This window comes from Microcaecilia unicolor, chromosome 2, assembly GCF_901765095.1.
Source record: "Microcaecilia unicolor chromosome 2, aMicUni1.1, whole genome shotgun sequence".
Classification (NCBI taxonomy): domain Eukaryota; kingdom Metazoa; phylum Chordata; class Amphibia; order Gymnophiona; family Siphonopidae; genus Microcaecilia; species Microcaecilia unicolor.
This window is the reverse complement of record NC_044032.1, coordinates 385,646,307-385,668,583: the sequence shown is the minus strand read 5'-3', so window position 1 is coordinate 385,668,583 and position 22,277 is coordinate 385,646,307. Positions and strand designations below refer to the sequence as shown.

The following is a 22,277-nucleotide window of genomic DNA, read 5'->3' as shown; positions in this document are numbered from 1 at the left end:
TAGGTTATTGGTAACAGTGAGAGATAGCACATCACAAATTAAATCCGGAAAATCACATTGTGGAAAGTATATGAATTTATTTGCATTCTGCAGAGGGAAATAAGTATTTGATCCCCCACCAACCAGTAAGAGATCTGGCCCCTACAGACCAGGTAGATGCTCCAAATCAACTCGTTACCTGCATGACAGACAGCTGTCGGCAATGGTCACCTGTATGAAAGACACCTGTCCACAGACTCAGTGAATCAGTCAGACTCTAACCTCTACAAAATGGCCAAGAGCAAGGAGCTGTCTAAGGATGTCAGGGACAAGATCATACACCTGCACAAGGCTGGAATGGGCTACAAAACCATCAGTAAGACATTGGGTGAGAAGGAGACAACTGTTGGTGCCATAGTAAGAAAATGGAAGAAGTACAAAATGACTGTCAATCGACAAAGATCTGGGGCTCCACGCAAAATCTCACCTCGTGGGGTATCCTTGATCATGAGGAAGGTTAGAAATCAGCCTACAACTACAAGGGGGGAACTTGTCAATGATCTCAAGGCAGCTGGGACCACTGTCACTACGAAAACCATTGGTAACACATTATGACATAACGGATTGCAATCCTGCAGTGCCCGCAAGGTCCCCCTGCTCCGGAAGGCACATGTGACGGCCCGTCTGAAGTTTGCCAGTGAACACCTGGATGATGCCGAGAGTGATTGGGAGAAGGTGCTGTGGTCAGATGAGACAAAAATTGAGCTCTTTGGCATGAACTCAACTCGCCGTGTTTGAAGGAAGAGAAATGCTGCCTATGACCCAAAGAACACCGTCCCCACTGTCAAGCATGGAGGTGGAAATGTTATGTTTTGGGGGTGTTTCTCTGCTAAGGGCACAGGACTACTTCACCGCATCAATGGGAGAATGGATGGGGCCATGTACCGTACAATTCTGAGTGACAACCTCCTTCCCTCCACCAGGGCCTTAAAAATGGGTCGTGGCTGGGTCTTCCAGCACGACAATGACCCAAAACATACAGCCAAGGCAACAAAGGAGTGGCTCAGGAAGAAGCACATTAGGGTCATGGAGTGGCCTAGCCAGTCACCAGACCTTAATCCCATTGAAAACTTATGGAGGGAGCTGAAGCTGCGAGTTGCCAAGCGACAGCCCAGAACTCTTAATGATTTAGAGATGATCTGCAAAGAGGAGTGGACCAAAATTCCTCCTGACATGTGTGCAAACCTCATCATCAACTACAGAAGACGTCTGACCGCTGTGCTTGCCAACAAGGGTTTTGCCACCAAGTATTAGGTCTTGTTTGCCAGAGGGATTAAATACTTATTTCCCTCTGCAGAATGCAAATAAATTCATATACTTTCCACAATGTGATTTTCCGGATTTAATTTGTGATGTGCTATCTCTCACTGTTACCAATAACCTACCCTTCAATTATGGGCTGCTCATGTCTTTGTCAGTGGGCAAACTTACAAAATCAGCAAGGGATCAAATACTTATTTCCACCACTGTATGCATGAGATAAATTTGCATACTTCAGAGAACCATTATATGCAATTATCTCATGTTTGTTCATTGTGGATTTCCTGAAAACCTAGCAGACTACTATGAGGTTACCAGGACAGATTTGGCAAAGCCCTGATCAGTTGAAAGTAGTCAGCTAACATTACAAAATTAAAATGTATAAAATTTAAAAACATGTATTTGGACAAAGCTGACATGATCAGAGGAAGAAACTACCATAATTTGAGAAGTCTAGATAGTAGTACTGCCTTAATATTATAGAACTGGAAGACAGCAGGACACAAAGGGCAACAGTTGGTTTGATTTGGGCGTTTCATTTGATTGCCCGCATGTATGTACAGTGTTAACTATGTTCCAGGTTTTTACAAGGATTAGTTTTAAGGGGCCCTTTTCCTAAAGCTTAGAACACACTAGGATATTAGCTTGTGCTAAGTGCCACATGGCCCATAGTATAAAATAAGGATGCGCAGCATTTAGCAAAGGGCCCCTAAATAATTTACGCCTATGTTTACTAAGGTGCGCTATAGGCACGTTAGCATTTTTAATGCACGTAAATGGTTTACGCGCATTAAACACTAACACACCCATAGAAATGTATAGGCGCATTAGCGTTTAATGCGCCTTAACTTTAAAGGCGTGTTAGAAATGCTAACGCACCTTAGTAAACATACCCCTTAATCAACTATCAGTTTACATGGTCCTTTTTTTTCATTATTTCATTCCATAGTTACACTTTCTGAGGAAATTTTGTGCTCACTTGTTTGTTCTTTTTAATGATGATACCCAGCCCATCCCAGTATTCAAAAGTCCTAAAGTTATCTGGATAATTGTTATTATTTATGCATTTAACTCATGCATTTTTCCAAGGCAAGGTACATTAAGGTATCTGTTTTCACTGTCCCTAGTGGGTTTATATCCCAAGTTTGTATCTAAGGCAGTGAAGGGTTAAGTGACTTGCCCAAGGCCACAAGGAGCCACATTAGGATTTGAACTGCGCTGCCCTGGTTCTCAGCCTGCTGCTCTGACCATTAGGCTACCCCCTCCAATGCTGATGCTCTCTGTAGTGCATGGTATTCAGCACCGGCTGCAACCTAGATAGTGGCATGGAATGTTTTGAATTATTTAAATGCTGTGGCTAGCACTTAAAACAGAAACGCCCACTGCAGTGTTTAAATATTGACCCAGTCATTTGTTTGCACCTTCCATTTCTGGATCTGAGCATGGGAATTTTGGCCCCTGGACGCTACTCAAGAAATATCCAAAGCAGGTCCAGTGAAAAGGTAAAACTCTACCTCCTTATATTAGATCTTCAGTTTCACATTCACATGGCCTAACACATTACTTTATTCACCTAAAGCAATTCATTGGGCAAGCCTGCATTTTGGTTTTCAGTGATCTTGGATACACTTGAGACCGATTAATACTGTCCTGGAAGGGAGATACTCTAAACAACGATGACATCAGAAAGAAAACATTAAAATAAATATCACTTCCTCCCCTGATGCTGCACATTCTTTCCTAATGTTAGTATTCAGGCAAAGCCCTGTTTCTTCTTGGCTTAGAAACGCTGCTTTGTGTCATTTCTGATCATGGGAGAGACGCACATAAGGTACCACTCAAACCCTGGATGTTCTAAAGCTGCTCTTGTGGTGCTTCTTGGGGTCATTGCTCTTGCCGTATTTATTTATTAAGATTTCTCTACTGCGTTTTTAAAGAAATCCACCAGGCGGTGTACAGCAAGAATAAGTGAAGAATAATCAGTAGACAATTACAGCAGTTTAACATGTTCAAACAACAATATACAAGGTTTAAAACAACAAGAATAAAAAAAACATATCTATCTACTGTATCTATCTATCTGATACTGGAGCAATTGATGAACCCCCCCCCCCCCCCTAACAATTCCGATGTGCAAAAAAATGTATAAAATAACCAACGCTCGGTGTTTGAGCATGCCATGCCTAAATTCAAATTCCCCAAAATGTCAAGGAGAAAACCATGCAACACAGTGAACACTGGGCAATCAACCTACATTAGTAAAGAGCTCATTTTAGAACAGTTGTGTGGCTTTGAGTCTGATACAACCCTAGGGCCCTGTTTACTTAGCAGCGTTATAGGCGAGTTAACATTTTTAACGCGCATTAACCATGCACACGTGTTAACCATGTACATGCCTACAATATCTCTATAGGCGCCTACATGATTAGCACACACGCTAAGTGTAGGTGTGCTAAAAACACTAACGCACCTTAGTAATCAGGGACCCTAGTTTCTTTAGAATTGGGGTAGGGAGACTGTTCCTGTTTCTTAACTCAAACAATGAGTTCTCCTTTTCATGACATGTACATATTTTTTTGGATGTCTTTCAGGATGCTGGAGGTTTTGGTGAGTTTGAATAATGGGCAGACTCCTCTGACCAGTGCATTAACAGTCACAGCTACAGAATGTGTAAGTAAATGACAGCTTTACAAGTACGTCAGGGGGGCTGTTGTGGAAGTGGGTGACTCCATTTAGGTGCCCCGATGCCAATGCAGAGTCAGCTTATTCTCTAATCTCACTTGGGCTCCCGGCTTCCATTATAGGATATGAGCATAACCTGGTATTGGTGCATCCAACATTTGACCAGCCTGGAGTTACAGCAGCAGTAACCTGCAGTAACTATGGCCATGTAAATGTGACAGGGACACACGTAACTGACAGTATTCTGTAAATTACCTACATAACTGCGAGTCCCGCCCTTGTATACACCTCCCCCTTGCATTTCCATGGTATGCCACTTTAACACACCAATGTAGAATACCACTTAGGTGCTTTGTTATTACTTTGCACTCGTAAGTGTACACTTACACGTGTAAGCACTAGTATTCTGAACTCTAGCGCACCTAGGGTGAGGCGGTGGGGGTGGTCCGCCCTGGGTGCCAGCAGCAGGGGGTGTGTGCAGCTGTCGGCTCTGCCGGTTCCCTGGCCACCTCTGATGTCAACTTCCTGTTCTGGGGCAGAGACAGGCACAGCCGACAGCTGCATGGCAGCCCCACACAGTCCCTCGCTTTGAGGAAGGGGTGTGATCTGTGCCCCGGTGAGGGGACATATGTGTGCTGCCTGGAGGAGGAGTGTGCTCTGTCCCGCCCTGGGCAGCACTTAAAGTAGGTATGCTGCTGATTCTGTACATGTACATTCACAAGAGTTGTGTAAATGCGAGCACCTAGCTAATAGAATTGCCTTTAAGGGAGTAATTCTATAACATAAGGTGCTAAGATTTATTTACATAATTTATATTTCTATCTAAAATTCTAGGCAGATTTATGTTTTGATTACGCATGTAAATATTTACAATAATCCCATTTACACCTGCGTGTGTTTACATATGCACCTAACTGTCAAAATTCGGCCTATGCGCTATTCTGCTCATACCCATGTAACTTACAATAGCGCATAATTGCAGGAAGGTGGGACTTCAACTTACACACATGCCATCAAATTCTATATATGGTTCTCAATATTGTGCTTGCAAATTTGGGCATGTGCCCAATTTGTGCACACAATTTAATTGCAAAATGAGCCAATTAGCTCTAATAATTGGGTACTTAATCAATTATTGGCACTAATTTGCATCAATTGAAATTTATGCATGGATCAAAAAAAGGGGCGTGACCATAGGAGGGGCATGGGCAGGTCAGGGGCAATCCTAGAATTTTCGCGCAGTGTTATAGAATAAGGCAGATCAGGATTCAGTTGGTGTAAATTCTCGTGCCCAAAACTGGACATGGATTCCGATGTTAAGTGCTATTCTAACTCAGAGCTCTGTTTGTAGAATAACACTTGGTGCTTATTTTTATGGGTGCCATTTACGGAATTTAGGGGCCCTTTTACTAAAGGGTTGCCGTCCGGCAACAGGCTTGCCATGCGGCAACCTGGAACTACCACCGGCCTAACGCGGCTGCCAGCGGTAATTCCGCCTCGAGCGTGCGCCATTTCTGACACTATGGAAAATAATTCCATAATTTCTAGCGCAGTGCTAACCCGGTGGTAATCTCAATGGGTGGCAGTAACTGCTCCCCCCCCCCCACATGGCCATGCGGTAAGAATAATCTTTAGGGGCTTTTTACCCACTGCAGTAAAAAGGGCCCTATCTTACAGCAAAAACAGCCCCCGCTGCTACCGCAGGACCCTTTTTACCACAGCTTGGTAAAAAGAACGCATTGCTTTCAAAATCTGCACTCTGGTTCACAAAATTATCTACGGTGAACCTCCAGGATACATGGCAGACTTGATCGACCTACCAACTAGAAACACATCTGAATCAACACGAACGTATCTAAATCTGCAGTACCCAAGTTGCAAAGGACTCAAATACAAATCAACTTACGCGTCCAGTTTTTCCTACATAAGCACACAACTGTGGAACGCATTACCAAAAGCCTTGAAAACTACAAACGACCACCTAAACTTCCGGAAAACACTAAAAATTAACCTGTTTAAAAAGGCATACCCTACCGATCCAACATAAATGCCTGAAATTTGCAACACAACAAAACTAAAGAACGTAATGGACATAACACAACTCTTCCATTGTACGATTCCCTAGTTTGGCTGTGCCACGTGAACTTTTATCTTACCACAACATCACTTTGTATTTGTTTACACCGGAGTTTGTAACGCCTCTCCGGTACTATGTAAGCCACATTGAACCTACAAATAGGTGGGATAATGTGGGATATAAATGTAACAAATAAAAATAAAAAATAAAAGGACTCCTTAGCACATAACTGATAAAATATTGTAAGTTACATATGTCTGCAGTACTTATAACAGTTTCACCAGCTGTATGGCTGGTGTAAGGGCTCCTGCCTAAATGTTAAGCATGTATACAGGGCCAGTGCTAGGGTCTCTGGTGCTCCCTTCCAAACTCAGTTGGTGCTCTTGCCCCCCCCCCCCCCCCCAGTCCAGCATGTCCTTTCTCTTTTCTCCCTCCCCCTTCTCCCACCCAAACCCTTTTTCAGCAGAGAGCCTTAAAAGGTGAAGAGCAAAAGTTTTTTTTTTTTTTTTTACTCAACAGCCTTTTAATTTATTTGAAAGCTTCCCATACGTAGATATAAATATCATGAAATAAAACTGAGTATCACTAAAACTGCTTAAAAATTATTGTAGCTGGTAGAAACAGCACTAATAAAGGCTATATTTTGTGCTCCTTTTTCTACACTATTCTATAAATACAGTAATATATGGCCAAATTTCAGTGAGGATATCCTGTTTCGTGATGGGTTCATCTTAACTGTTGTTGTAATCTGTCTTGGGAAGCCTGGTGTTATAAAGATTGGAAATAAAATTAAACTCTCCTTTCATTGGGGCCCATGGAATCACATCTTCACCTCACATGTTTTGCATAAATGGATTATTCTGTCGTGAGCATGTTTCAGGGACAAGTGGTTTTCAGAAGTCAAAATAATAAAAATAAGTATTTTCTTTCATGCAGATGGCCCATTTGCTTAAACATAACTAAATGTGCTATAAGCCCCTAATGCAGTCCATTTGTTTTCTTATATTTTGTCCTTGTGATGATTTACACTGTGCCAAAACCTGCCCTCCTCCGCTGCAGTAATGTTGTCATCCCACTCCCACATACTACAACCCCCCTCTCCCACACACTACAGTCCTACCTTGAAGGGCCCGCCCGCCCTTGTGGTGTAATGGCCTCTGTGGCTGCAGGGCAGGAAAGAATCCCACTCTTTCCTGCCCGCTGCCGCTACTCCATCTCCGCTTTGCTCTTTGTGCTTCGGGTGGTGCCATCTTGTTTTCAAAATGGCTGCTGAGACTTCGGCGGCAGTCTCAGCAGCCATTTTTAAAATATGGTGGTGTTGCCCGCGGCACAGAAGAGCAAAGCAGAGACAGAGTAGCGGCAGAGGGCAGGAAAGAATGGGATTCTTTCCTTCCCCCATAGTCGCAGAGGCCACTACACCAGCAGGACGGCCTTCAAGGATCCAGGTAGGTCTTGAGAGGGCAGTGGCCAGAGGAGCGTAGTGCAGGGGTAAGCATGGCAATTTCTGCCCCCCCCCCCCCGCCATGCATACTCTGCTTACTACGTTCCGCTGGCCCTGCATGTATATACCTTTTTAGGCTAGTACTTTATAAAGGAAAACAGGCACCTAAGTTTCTTTCTAGAAGAAACTCCTACCAGACACCATGTTATAAAAATGCCCTTGACTAGCCAAAGAAGCACAAGAGGCCTTGAAGAATGGGGGTGTTACTACTGTACTGCTTTCGAAGGCTTGTGCCTTCCACAGGATAATTTTATAACAGGTTACCAATATGTTTTTTTTTAAAAGTGCCTGTTTATAAAGACAGTAAAGAAAACAAAAAGGCTTCCAGAGCAATTACCAGTAGCACACAAATGCCTTGACACAGAGTTACACTTTCTTTGAAGTGGATGGAGCTATGTGTATGTTCTCGTGTGTTTTATAAAGTATGGTTGTACCTCATAAACATGCCCCAGCTCTGCCCAAACAATGCCTCCAGGAATGCCTGAGTGTGCAGTGCAAACTGTCATAGCCAGTTTACAGTAGCTCACTTGAGTGTGTTGAACAGTCGTTCTCAAACCTGATCCTGGAGGCATCAGGATCATGAGAGAGATTTGCATGAGGTGGAAGCAGTGCATGCAGATCCCTCTCATGGATATTGTAAAGAGTATGTAGGACAGGCCCCAAAGGAACCCTGGGATAGGCCAGAATACCCCCGTTATAGGCAGGCATTCCCCAGGAAAAAACTAGAAATAAAGAACTACAACTCCCAGCATGCACCAAGGGAGACCGGGGATAAGAGAAACTATCTGCATTCCCAGGAGTCTCCAGAGGAGGGCCGCAGGGGAAGGAATAAGGCTGATTCTCCAACCTGGTGGAAGAGGGGGTGGAACAAGTGGGTGGAGAAAGAAGAGCCAACAAAAAGCTTCCTTATATTTGTTTTTTGAGACAAAGGGGGAGTCCTACAGGAGTGTGTGTTTTTTTGTTTGGGGTTTTTTTTTCCTTTGGAAGAGCTGCAACCCAGGAGGAAAGAGGAGCCCCTTTACAATATTCATAGTGGATATCCTGAAAACCTGACTGGCTGGGGTCAAAGATGCCAGATGGGCAGTTTTCCCGCCCAATTGGGCAGCTTTCCGCAACCTGCTGCGGGAAATTTTTGCCTGCTGCGGGTCGCGGTTTTTGGGCGGCTTTCTTTTCCGTTGGGCGGGGTTTTTTCCTCGCCGACTGTGGTTTTTCGCCCAGCGGGGGGCGTGGTTAATGACGTCAGGGTGGAGCTGTTGACGTCAGGGGTGGAGTTGTTGACATCAGGGGCGGAGCTGTTAACTTCGGGGTGGAGCTGTTGACGTCAGGGGTGGACCTGATGACGGCGGGGGCGGGGTTGGTAATGGCGGGGGCGGGGTGTGCGGTTTTTGGGCGGGTTTAGAGGCTGGTTTGGGCCGGAAAAATTATTTAAATCTGGCAACCCTGGCTGGGGTGCCTCCAGGATCAGGTTTGGGAACCACTGTTGTAGAACATTGTTTAACACTTTCCTGTGGGCTATTGTATAAAGGCCCGAGGTATAGGCACATAAAAAGAGATGCCGAGAAGTAGCACCTACTGTTATACAGTATACATTCCAAGGAAAACAGGGGAAGTGGTGGAAGGATTTGAACTTCTGCTTGTAAAGGGTGGCCTAGCTTTTGAGTACCGGCACCTGTTTTGCTAGAAAAAATGCACTGCCTGCATCTCATAAAACATTATTACAGTAAAACAAGGCAAAGCAGGTACCCATAAACAGTATCCAACCTTCCCAATCCTCTTGCCTTCTTCACCATAGATAATGTTTTAAATGTGACTATCTCTCTATATAAAAGGCAACCCCAATGTTCTGAAGCCTCCACGGAAGTTGAGGCACCCGAGATATCCGGTGTGCCCTGGAGTGTCTGCACCGCCCTCGCGTCAAAACGTCATGACGTCGAGGGCGGAGCTATGACACTCGAGGCCCGAAACCGAAACGCCACAGCGAACTAACAAGGCAAGTAGCTCGGAGGGACGGAGGGAGGGGGCCCCTTGCTAGCGCCCGTTTCATTGCCCTCAGAAACGGTCATTTTTTCCTAGTTCTTACATAATTACATCAGCCTACAGTACATGGAGATGTATTTGCTTATGTTGCCTTCACAGCCTAAACATGCTGTTATCCTCTCATGTACTAGCCTGAACTTTATCCTACTGAAGAGTATATGAGCAGAAGATAGTAGACCAGTAGCCTATCAGCCTAGTTTCCTGTCTCCCACAGCGGCTAATGCAGGTTTCTTGGAAGAAGTACCAAACATGTCTTAATGTATACTGCTGTCCTATCCCAGGTCTGGCAGTAAGACATGAGCATTTTTAAATAGATTTGTCCTCCCGAAACCTGCTACTTTATTTTTTTTTTAACAGACACTTATATGACTGGTCTTGAGCACATTCTTCAGTAAGAAATCCCACAGCTAATAAATTGCACAGTTTTATCATGTGTTGACTTGAAAAGTGCTTTTTTAAATTTGCTGTCAGTCTGCTAGCAGTTAGTTTCCTGCTGTGACCCCTAGGCCTAATACTATTTCTAAGGGTAAATAGCTGTTTCCTGTGAACTTGTTCTACTCCTTTCCTGATTTTGTAAAGTCCTGTCATATCTCCTCCAAGCTGAAGAGTCATAACCTGTTTAGCTTATTTTCATCAGGGAGCTGTTGTGCTCTCTCAATCATTTTGGTTGTCATTCTCTGTATTTTTCTACTGCTGCTTTTTCATGTCGAGTTGGGGTGACCAGAACTACACAGAAAACTTCAGCTGTGGCATCCAGGGATTTATACAGAAGCATTATAATATTCTCATATTTCAATTCAATTCAGTTTTGGTCCTTTATACCGCTAATATCCCCTTTCTAGGGTTCAGTGCAGTTTACAATATTAGTGGAACAGCTACATTTTTATAAGAAGGCTAATGGGTGAATACCATTCGTACTGGAAAGATATGATGTTATAGAATGTCATTGTAGACTGTGTTAAATTTGATATTCCTAAAGTTTATTTGGGGATTGGTGAGTGTTATGTAACAGTCCTTGGTGCGAGAGGTTTTGGAAAGAAGAAGGTTTTCAGCTTCTTTTGGAATCTGAGGGGGTGTTTTACTAAAGATTAGCTTGAGTTATCTGCAGCAGGGCCCATAAGAACAATATGGGTCCTGCTGCAGATAACTCGAGCTAATCTTTAGTAAAAGACCACCTGAGGTAGTTATTCTCTGTTCTGATAGCCAGAGGGCCAGATGCACTAAACTTAATAAGCCAGCAACGTGGTTTTTAAACTGGTTCTAGCCAGTTTAGTGCGCAAGTAGTAAACTGGGACATGCACAAAAGGGTTCTCTGAGCTATTTTGCTGTCACGGTAGCAGCTAACGAAAACGGAATGTAAATGAGCTAATTGCTATTATAATGTGAATGCGATACGATGCATTACCGTTTCCAACCCCATGCACAGAAGCAGCCCCTACCTTTACCGTGGAAATTTTAACGGGAGGTGTGGACCTGCCAGTTCTTCATTATCGCAAGTAGGAGAAGGGAAGAAACAAGGCAGGGAAGATGGAGCACCAAAAACAAAAGTATACCAGCTTACATGCAGCTTTTTTGCGTGTATGAAAGCCATGCCATATGTTTCTTTTTCAAATTACATTTTACTGGCAAGAAATGGGGGGGGGGGGGGGGGGGGGGGGGCAGTACCGAAATGTAAAGCATAAAAGTAATGGTGACTTACCAAAAATACAAGGAAGACAACGGTCCATCAAAGAAACAGCGTCTGTGGGAAACAGGCTTAGTTCCACCCCCAGCTGTTCATGCTGCTTCCTTCTATTGGCCGGCTGACATCCTAGAACGCCCATCTCCCTGAAGATGGACTCTCATTGCTGGCTGCTGTCCCAACTCTTCCTCCCTGCAGGGCTTCCCTGATGACATCACTTTAGAGCTGTGAACTGATTGGATCTGAACTTCCTGCTGTCCCCCTCCACAGAGAGGGGCTAAACCAATTGGACAGCATCAGCCTGGGATGTCTCGTCCACTCACTACTGGAGGGGACACCAGGAAGTTCGGATCCAATCAGTTCACAGCTCTAAAATGATGTCATCAGGGAAGTCCTGCAGGGAGGAGGAGTTGGGACAGCAACCAGCCAATGAGAGTCCATCTTCAGGGAGATGGGCACAGTGCCATAGCGAGGGCAGCTGACACCTGGGGCGGTTCGCCGCTGCTCACCCCCCCCCCCGGGTGCGGCACTGTACACCCCCCCTTGGCGCGCACCCCCTCCGGAGCGCATTCTTACCACTGGTGTAAGAAAGGGGGCGGGCAGGAGGGCCGATCCACCCTGAGTGCACATCGCTGGGAGCTGCGTCGGCTCCGCTGGTTCCCTGCTCTCTCTGCCCCGGAACAGGAAGTAACCTGTTCTGGGGCAGAGAGAGCAGGGAACCAGCAGAGCCGACATCCCCCCAGCGGCGTGCACCTGGGGCGGACCGCCCCACTGCCCCCCTTCCTACGCCACTGGATGGGCATTCTAGGATATCAGCCTGCCAATAGAAGGAAACAGCAGGAACAGCTGGGGGTGGAACCAAGCCCTGATGCTACTGATTCTTCACAGAAGAGCGGAGAGCAGCAGAGAGGTTTTTCCCATTTTTTTCCCAGCATCGGGAGGCAGGGAGCTACAATACAGGTATGCCCATCCAAAAAAAAGCGCTTTTGTGATTGCAAAAAAAAAAAAAAAGTTTAAATCTACTGCTTTCATATATGCAGCTTGTCTGCGTGTATGAGAGCCGTCTGTAGCATGTGCAGAGCAGCCATCATGCATAGCGATTGACTGTTCTGCGTATACTCAGCTCACCGACTTGCTTCCCCCATATCGCCTGCAAATGAGCTGGGTCACAAAAGCAACAAGCAGCTCATTTGCATGCGATTGTCTTTGTGAATCTGTTTCTAAATCAGTAAATTTTTACTGATTTGGAAACGCAGATGAATCCTTAACGGGACCTTTGTGCATTTCGCTTTTGAGTTCCATAATGTGATCCCTGCCGCTGAGAAGAGTGAATTAAAGATCTTCTAAGATTGGATTCCCTTGTGAAATGCTGGGGCTACGATCAGTTGTTCTTTTAATTTGTTGGAGTGAACAATGCAAATAGCCGAGATGCTGATCAGGAGTGCTGAGGTAGCACCTTGAAGAAAGACTAGACAGGCAGCCTTAAACTTAATTCTTTCAGCTATTGGTAGCCAGTGTAGTTTTGCAAGGTAGGGTGACACACTGGTGTATCTGTTCAGTTTGAAGATTAGTCTTGCTGCTGTGTTCTGTATGATCTGTAGGTATTTTTTTGGTCTTTGCTCCTGATGCCAAGAAATAGGGCATCTGTTTTCCCTTCTGAATAACTCCTAATGGTATATTTGCTTTTTAGATTGCTACTGCACACCAATTTGGGGGGTAATAATGTTCAAATTCTCTGTATAGGGACAAAACCTGTGTCTAGTTTTACTCATGGGCTTTGCACCAGGGGCCCTGTTTACTAAGCTGTACTATAGGTGCACTAGCGTTTTTAGCTCAAGCTAAAAATCAGCGCACACTAACTAGAGACACCTATAGGAATATATGGGTGTCTCTAGTATTAGCGCACACTAATTTTTAGCACTTACTAAAAACGCTAGTGTGCCTTAGTAAACAGAGCTTCAGGTATTTAAAAGTCAAAACACACTCATATTTTTGTTTTAAAAACTTGGTACAGATGCTTGTTGTCACTTGCATCTGCTTTTTCTGCAGGTAGAATGTTGCTGAAAAATACATGCAAATGTGAAAAAAATGCAGTTTTTGTGTGCACTTTTCCTCTCCGGACCTAAACATATCCCTTCGACCTTTTCTTGAGAAATCAAATTTTCTGATTTGCGTTTAAACACCTGTTTTTTTCTTTTAATTAAGAAACAACTGGTTGTTTTGAAATATTTCCTGTTCTATAGGTGCAGGATCTGAGCCCCAGTTTCTGTTTGTGTTAGGAGCCGGTGTATTGCCAATGAAACATATAGGGGGGGGGGGGGGGTCTTTTTACTAAAGCTTAGCACGAGCTATCTGCAGCAGGGCCCATAGGAATAAAATGGGCCCTGCTGCAGATAACTCGAGCTAAGCTTTAGTAAATACTTGGGCTTGTAAGATATTACACAGAAGCGTGGGCTTAGTGCATTGGCATGAGGAAACAGGATGCTTTCTCTTGTGTAAAGTGTTTTGCTTAATTGTGCAACACAGGGGAAATAGACTATCTTTGAAGAAAGCAGTAGCAGGAAAGTCAGTAGCTCATCCTTTCTCTGAGGCGCCTGCATCATAATAGCAGTGAAGGAAGTCAGAATGAGTTTCCATAGTAGCAGCTGAACAGTGATGCTGGGCCACTGCTGGATCACTCTGCCAATGCCCCAGCAGCTGATGGCTGATACGGCTAAAGCAGAAGCAGTTGTATTTATTGACAAATTTGTACCATCTTTCCATACCCGCAAGGGATAAGTGTCCAAGTCCAACACTGGGGCTTCCTGACAATTGTCTGAGGACCCTGCTTGTAATTTCTCTACGAGTCATTATGGGTTTGCCTATTTCGTATGCCATTTCCAACCTCTGGTACAAAGAGTGATCTTCTCTGCACTGTATATCAAGATAGCCTCTTCTTCCTACCAAAAGATAAGAGCTTGGAAATCAGACTTGGCTGACCTTTTCTCTGGAGCAACAGATGGAGTAGTACCCCGAGACAGCAGAAGGTAGTGGTGGTGATATGACATGTGGGAGAAGAGAGGCTGTTTTGGAAGGGAGAAAGTCTTTGCATGGGAGGGGCAGAGTTAATGCGGAGGAAGAATTTGAGACCATCTAGAGGAAGAGGTAATGTTTTATAAGTGTGGGAGAAACTAAGGGCTGTGAAGAGACAAAGAATGTGTGGGGTATAAGGGAGACACTTTTGGGGGCTGGAGAAAACACAAAGGGAAAGAAAGATGTGGGGATAGGAAATAATATATGGGGAAGATAAACATAGCCTAAGAAAATGAGAGAAATTAAACAAGTGGGAAAAGATAGGATTACTTTCAATCCGTTTGTGAGCTTAACAAGTTTAACCTGTTCCAAGCATTCTTCTCCATTACTAGTTGGCAGTAGACATAGCAACCAATAGCAAAGTACCCACTTCAGCCACTAGGGGGCCTTTTTACTAAGCCGCATATGTGCCTATGCACGCCAATTTGGAACTACCACCTGGCTACTGCATGGCCCGGGCGGCAATTTTATTTTTTACGCATGTCCACTACGTGCGCCAGAAAATATATTTTATTTTCTGGCACGTAGCGCTAACTGGACGGTAATCAGCATTGTACGCGTGCTGACGATTACCGCCCGGTTAACACGTGATACCTTACTGCTAAGTGAATGGGTTGCAGTAAGGTCTCAGGCCCATAATGGACACACACCAATTTTTATTTTGCCGCATGTCCATTTTCGGCCAAAAAAAAAGAAGGCTTTTTTTGCAGGTGTGCTGAAAAATGGACCTGAACGTGTCCAATACACGCGTCTACATCAGTGCAGGCCACTTTTTGGCACACCTTAGTAAAAGGACCCCTGAATATCACCATATGTAACAACCATTAAGAAAGCTATTTAGTTCATTAACAAGTTTTCACAGTAGCATTTAAAGAAATTGAAATGTAGCATGTCAAATCCAGCCTAACAGAAATAGAGGTATGGCAGCAGCGCTGGGGGAGGAGTATAAGGTAGGAAAGAAAGCATGCCTTATAGATTTATTTGCAACCCTGTGTATGTATGTATATGTCTACGTTTGCGGCCTCTCTGCCTGTATGTTGGGGCATGTTTGAACTTGTGTCTGTTGATGTTTGCATCTGCAGAGATGCGAAGGGCGGCCCATTCCAAAGCTGGAGATTTATCACCACTATGCTGGAGATTGAAGGCTAATGAGTGAGGTTTTTCTCACAGGCCCCAGCCATGTCTAAAACCAGATCTGGCAGAAGCACTTCCAAAAACTGGCATATTTTACACATGGAGGAGTAGCCTAGTAGTTAGCGCAGCAATTTTGATCCTGGGGAACTGGGTGCAATTCCCACCTCAGCTCCTTGTGACTCTGGGCAAGTCACTTAACCCTCCGTTGCCCCAGATACAAATAAGTACCTGTATATACTATGTAAACCACTTTGAATGTAGTTGCAAAAACCACGGAAAGGTGGTATATCTAGTCCCATTCCCTTTCCCTTTATTGTCTGGTCATTACTTTTCTAATGGTGTTAGTCGCAGTCTCTGGTTACTGCTTTCCTCTATTTTTTCTTAACTGTCTTGCTAGAGTCTCCTTGTCCATTTGGCTCTTCTTTTCTCTGTGTCCACCATCCATCTTCTCTCTGCATCCCTACCTATCCTACTCAGCATCACCCTTGTGTCCTTGCTCCTGTCTTCCCACCATCTTGCTCATCTCCCATCTCTGTGTCCCTATTCTTGCCCTATCCAACATAACTCTTCTGTGCCCTTTTGTACCACCCAATTGTCGCCATCTCTCCATCTCTCTTCCTTTCCTCCTATCTTCTCCCTCCAAAGCCAGTATCTCTCTCCCTCTCTCTTTTCTCCCTGTACCTGCTCCCTTCCAGGGGACCAGCAAGTGCTCCTCTCTCTTTCTTCGCTCCTGTTCTGTCTCTACTTTGCAGGTCCAGCACTTCTCTTTATTCCCTCTTTCCCCGCAGATCCTGGTGTCTCTTCTTCTCCCCCCCCCCCCCCACCACAACACCTTGTCATCCCTTCTCTCCTCTCTCCCTCTACTATCTTGGTATCTCTTCTTCTCTTCTCCCCCCCCCCCCCCCCCACAATTCTCCTCCTTCAACTCTCTCTCCCTTTTCTTCCATCCACGTGCAGCATTTCCGCATCTCCCCTTTCTCCTTTCTAAGAGCAGCATTTCCACCTCCCTTCCCTTCATGCATATTTCCCCTACTCCCTACCTTTTCATCCATGTGCACATTTCCCCCTCTCTCTTCCCTTCCATCCAAAGCAGCTTTCCCACTTCTTCCATTCAAGTGCAGCATCTTCCCCCATGTTCCCACCCCTTCCATTTGTGCAGCATTTCTACCCCCTTCCTTTTGTATGTCTGGCACCTTTCCTTCTCTCTACCTGTCACCCCCCTTCCATCAGGCTTACAAATTTGCAGGTTCGGTGGCTCTTCTTATATCAAGCTCTCTCCGACCACTCTGAGGCTTCTTCCCTTCTGCCGCATCCTGCCTATGCAGCATCAAGAAGTCGTGACAGAGGGAAGGACCCAGGGCTGGCCAGAGAGAGCCTGATGTAAGAGTGCTGGCTGACAGGCAAATTTGTAGGGCCTACATGGCGGAGGGAGGGGGGAGGAGAGTGGAAAGGGAAGGGGATATGCCGGACTCTCCAGAGGGAACGGGGAGAGGAAAGAGAGGTGAGACAACGCCAGACTCATGTGGAAGACTGCTGAGGAGTAGGGAGGAAGCCAATGCATGAGATCGTGGACCCCTTCTCCAGGTGTGAGCTGGAGAAGGGGCTTGATTGCGTGTGTGAGTTGGCATGTCTGCATGTGTGTGTGTGTGTTTCTGTGTGTGCCTGTGAATATGTGTACGTATGTGTAGAGTATTTTTGTATCTGTGTGTTCCTGTGTATTCAATGTCAGGCTGTGTCTGAGCACCGGAATTGAATATCCAGTTTTAGGTTGGCCACTAAAAACTTATGCAGCTAAGTGCAGCCCTTGACTGAATATGCTGAACTAATTAAAGATAGGACTACGATTTATGACCTGATTTAAAGCAGTTATCTTATGTGATTAAGGGTTGAATACTGGCACTTAACCACATAAGTGCTAACTCTGCCCCTGGAACGCCTACAAGTTATCCAATTTTGGCGCAGATGCAAACTGTGAATATTCAGTGTGAGTGTGTACTCCGCTTTATGTTAAATCTTTTTTTATTATGATGAAAGAGAATCATATACAAACAATACAAAACAGTATCATAAATCAGAATTGTTCAACATTCCCCAAACCCAACTCCCCCACCCTCAAACCACGTCCCGTACATAGCATAGACTTTCAAATTCAATTATTCACCTCCTTTACCCGTGCTTTCACACCCTTCCCAGACCAGGGAAATCAAGCTCTCCCCTCAGTGAGTCCGCAATGCCTGGGTTCTTATGACCTTCCAGAGCCACCAGAAGAGAAATTTATTTATTAGCATTTATTTACCGCCTTTTTGAAGGAATTCACTCAAGGCGGTGTACAGTAAGAATGGATCAAACATGAGCAATAGGCAATTACAGCAGTAAAAATATTCAAAAACAATACAAAGTATGGCATGGTATACTACTTACAATGTCAACACAATATGTAATAGAACATTATAACTGATAGTGAAGGGTAAAGCAAAGAAGTAACATATAAGTAGGTAAGAAAGTAGGAAGAATTAGAAAGTAAAGTGATTGATTTAAAGAAAGTTGCACATGAGGTCAGAGAGATGGTTAAATATTATCTCAGCTAGGGTAGGAGTGGATAAACATGTCCTGCTGCAGTATGTGCAGCCCGAGTCACTCCTTGTGTGTGTGAGTGAGACTAGTAAGTTAGTTACTTCTTCTGTTAAAGGCTTGGTTCAAGTGCCAAGCTTTCACCTTCTTCTTGAAGTAGAGACAGTTTTGTGTTAAGCACAGCCTTTCAGGCAGTGCATTCCAGAGTGTGGGGGCTACTCCAGAGAAGGCTCGCTTGCGGGTATCATATCGTGTAATGTCTTTTGGAGAGGGTGTGGTTAGTGAAAGTCCTTGGAGAGGACCTTAGTGTCCTTGGCGGTGTGTGGAGGATCATTTTATTTTTCAGGTACTCAGGGCCATTTCCTTTCAGGGCCTTTCAGAAATTACACTAAAGTACTTCCCTTCCCTCTGCCCTCCCAAATACCCCCTCTAAATAAGTATTCAGTTACACAAGATCAATGCTTGAAAAGAAATCAAGCCAAGGAGATAGTGCAATCATACCACATTGAGAACAAGACTTCTGCCCCTAGGGGACAAAAAGGACAGGTATGGGCTCCAGAGCTTCAAAAATCAGGTTTTACATTTAGAAGATCCCCTCGCCTCCCTCGCCTCCCATGTTAACAACAAATGCACCTGATTACGCCAGCGCCAATATGCTGGTGGGATATTTGAAATCCAGGACTGCAAGAGACATTTTCATGCCAACAGGCACACCTTCCAAGACAACAAGTTTACCTCTGCTCTGGCTTCCATAAAGGACATTGCCTTGGGTGAATCTCTTCATAAAGGCAATTAATAAATCTCAATAAATAAATTAAGTGGAAGCAATATGGGTAAATTCTCTGGACTGGAAATTGCTCTCAACTAAGTGGCTAAAATTATGTGCATATGTTTCACAACACATGTACTTATAAAGGCATACAAAGACAAAGGAGAGGCCAGGATCCAACAAACGAAGGAACATTTTCCATCTCACAGATAGGCTGCAGAGAATACCTTCTCCTGCTTTAGACTTAGTCCCGCCCACCCTACCCCTCTACCCACCCACCCCTAGAGTGACATGTCTTATATAACCTCCCTATCAACCCACTCATTACTTTTACCTCACCCATTTCTATTCTTCTATCACCTTTTCCCACTACTCCAACCAGAGTTACACCTAATCACACTGACCACCCTTCAACATCTTCAGTCCTTCTGTGACTGTTCTCTTGTGCTTGACTGCTTAAATATTAAATGCTTTACTTTTTGTCTATTAGATTGTAAGCTCTTTGAGCAGGGACTGTCTTTCTTCTGTGTTTGTACAGCGCTGCGTACACTTTGTAGCACTCTAGAAATGTTAAATAGTAGTAGTAGTAGAACAACACTAGGAGTTGGACACCAGAAACATGTAGCAGTACGGTGAAGAACACTATTAATGAAATGCCTGATGTGGCCACATTTCGGCATATTCATGCATCGGGGCATGCTCTCACTGCAATAACAGTGTGTATAATACAGTATTCCTTGTCCTTCAAGATGATTGCTGAATGAAATTAAATAAAAAGATGCAATGCTTCTAAAACCGCAGCTTAGTCACTAAGCCCCTGATGCAGGTGTAATCAGAAACGTGATTCCATCAGGCAGTTTATCAATAAAGTGTTCTTCACCATTTGAACATAAGCATTGCCATCCTGGGTCAGATCGAAGGTCCATGAAACCCAGTATCCTGTTTCCAGCTGTGGCCTATCCAGGTCACAAGTACCTGGCGAGATCCCAGAACAGTAAATCAGACTTTATGCTGCTTATCCTAGAAATAGGCAGTGGATTTTCCCAATTCTATCTTAATAAAGGCTTATGGACTTTTCTTGTAGAAACTTGTCCAAACCTTTTTTAAATCCTGCTAAGCTAACTGCTTTTACCACATTCTCTGGCATTGAATTCCAGAGTTTAATTATACATTGAGTGAAGAAATATTTTCTTTGATTGGTTTAAAATGTACTACTTAGTAGCTTCATTGCATGTCCCATAGTCCTTGTATTTTTGGAAAGAGTAAACATATGGTTCATATCTACCCATTCCACTTCACTCAGTATTTTGTACACCTCTATCATCTCTCCTCAGCCATCTCTTCTCCAAGCTGAAGAGCCCTAGCCTTTTAGCCCGTCCTCATAGGGAAGTCCCATCCCCTTTATCATTTTTGTTGCCCATCTCTGAACCTTTTCTAATTCTGCTATATCTTTTTTGAGATGAGGGGACCAAAATTGCAAATGATATGTGAGGTGCAGTTGCACCATGGAGCAATACAAAGGCACTATATAACATTCTCAGTTTCATTCTCAATTCCTTTCTTAATAATTCCTAACATTCTATTTGCTTTCTTAGCCGCCACTGCACACTGAGCAGAAGGTTTTAATGTATCATCAACAACAATAACTAAATCCTTTTCCTGGGCCTTGACTTCTAATATGGCATCTACACAGTTAGTGCGTGCTAATTTTTAGTTTGCACTAAAAACGCCAGCTCGCCTTTGTAAACAGGACCCTATATTACATTACACAAAACTTATATTCCGCAAAATACCATTATAGTTCAATGCGGATAACAAGTATTAAAAAAACTGAACCATAACAATCAGGACTTACAATACAAATTTCTCAAATTATATCTTAAAAACTAAATAGAAGCTAGTACTGCAATATAAACATTTTTGGAATTTCCTACAATGTAAATAATCACTAATAGATCTAATAGACAATGATTATGAATTTCATAGATTTGCAGCTTGTTATGGCTTTGAAAATTGTACTATTTTCACTAATGTAATCCCTTCAGTCATTGGATATCTTAATAATGGAAGATCATGTAAATTGTAAGGATTTGACTTGAGAAAGAATTCGACAACACATTCATATATAGTGGAGCCTCTCCATAAAAATCACCATACCCAATTTAAAATATAGTCTAGCTTTGACAGGCAGCCAATATAACTTGAGAAAAAAAGGAGTTATGGAATCATATTTACAAAGAGAATATATCAATCAAATTGCTGTATTTTGAACTATCTGAAGCTGTCTGAAAGATATTTTAGTACAGCCTATAATAGCAAGATTACAAAAGTCAATTCTCAAAAGTACTGATGTTTGCACTAAAAGCCTAAAAGTGGTTGTATCAAAAAAATGTCCTGAGTGTTCTGAGCTTTTTTAATAAATAAAAAGAATTTTTTTATGATTTGGTTGATTTGTATTTTTGTAGAAAGAGAGCTGTTCACTGTAATTCCCAAAATTGTAGATGAAAACTGATCATAACCAATAGTAAAATGTTGGATTCCCCATGGGTTACTTGAGGTGCCCAACCATAGGAATTTTGTTTTATTCTTATTCAATTTGAGAAGATGAGATGCAATCCAGTTTTCAATTACCATTAAACAATTCTTTTCTTTTTAAATTTTATATTTATTGAAATTTCAATTTTAAATTACAAGCAATAAATAAATAAACATCCAACTTGATAGAAATTGAGATAGCCCAAGAAGAAAAGAAGAGAAAAGAAAAACCACCAGGGAAAAAATACTATCTCTTCTATAGCCTCCCGAAAGGAAGAGGGGGAGGGGAGGATTAGCAATCTCAAGAGAACATAACTAAGGAAAAAGCAAAACCCTAACAGGCAAATTAGCCTAAAAGCACAAAACACTATCACCTCACACAGAAACCTTATTGTCCATCAAGGTACTAGCAATCATTATTGCTGGAAAGAAATTTTAGCATCAAGAAACAATTTAAGCTGCATAAGGTCATAGAAAATATAATTAATATTTTGTAACTTAACTAAACATTTAGATTCTAGGAAATCTAAGGAACCATTAAATAATTCTTAGTACCTAATAAGGTGGTAGAACAATCCTTCAAAATAGGGAACAAAACCATGATGATGTCTTCTGCATAAATAAAGGAATTTAGCTTGTATTCATTGTAGGGCTAGTCCTCAGAATTGCATTAAAAGATTGAACAAAGTTGGGGATAATGGTGAGCCCTGATGTACTCCACAAAGGGCTCTGATAGGAATCCCTTCATTTTCACCCTATAGGATCAACTAGTCAGAAAGCCCTCGAACCAATGTAAAACTGCTCCCTGATTAAAATGGCCAATTCACTTAATATAATGAGCATAAGATCATGATCAACTAAGTCAAATGCATTAGAGAGATCAAATTGAATAATTACTGTGCATTGATCCAAACTTAAC

The 22,277-nt window shown here is 43.3% G+C and overlaps 1 protein-coding gene across 2 annotated transcripts in view; it reads left to right on the top strand.

Annotated features, from left to right (window-relative positions):
* Window positions 1-22,277, top strand: part of ANTXR2 (ANTXR cell adhesion molecule 2) — a 437,579-nt gene that overhangs the window by 249,934 nt on the left and 165,368 nt on the right. For both annotated transcript variants that reach the window (XM_030190557.1, XM_030190556.1), the window contains exon 11: window positions 3,891-3,969. In XM_030190557.1, coding sequence (XP_030046417.1) covers window positions 3,891-3,969 — 79 coding nt within the window. The remainder of the gene's footprint in view (window positions 1-3,890; window positions 3,970-22,277) is intronic.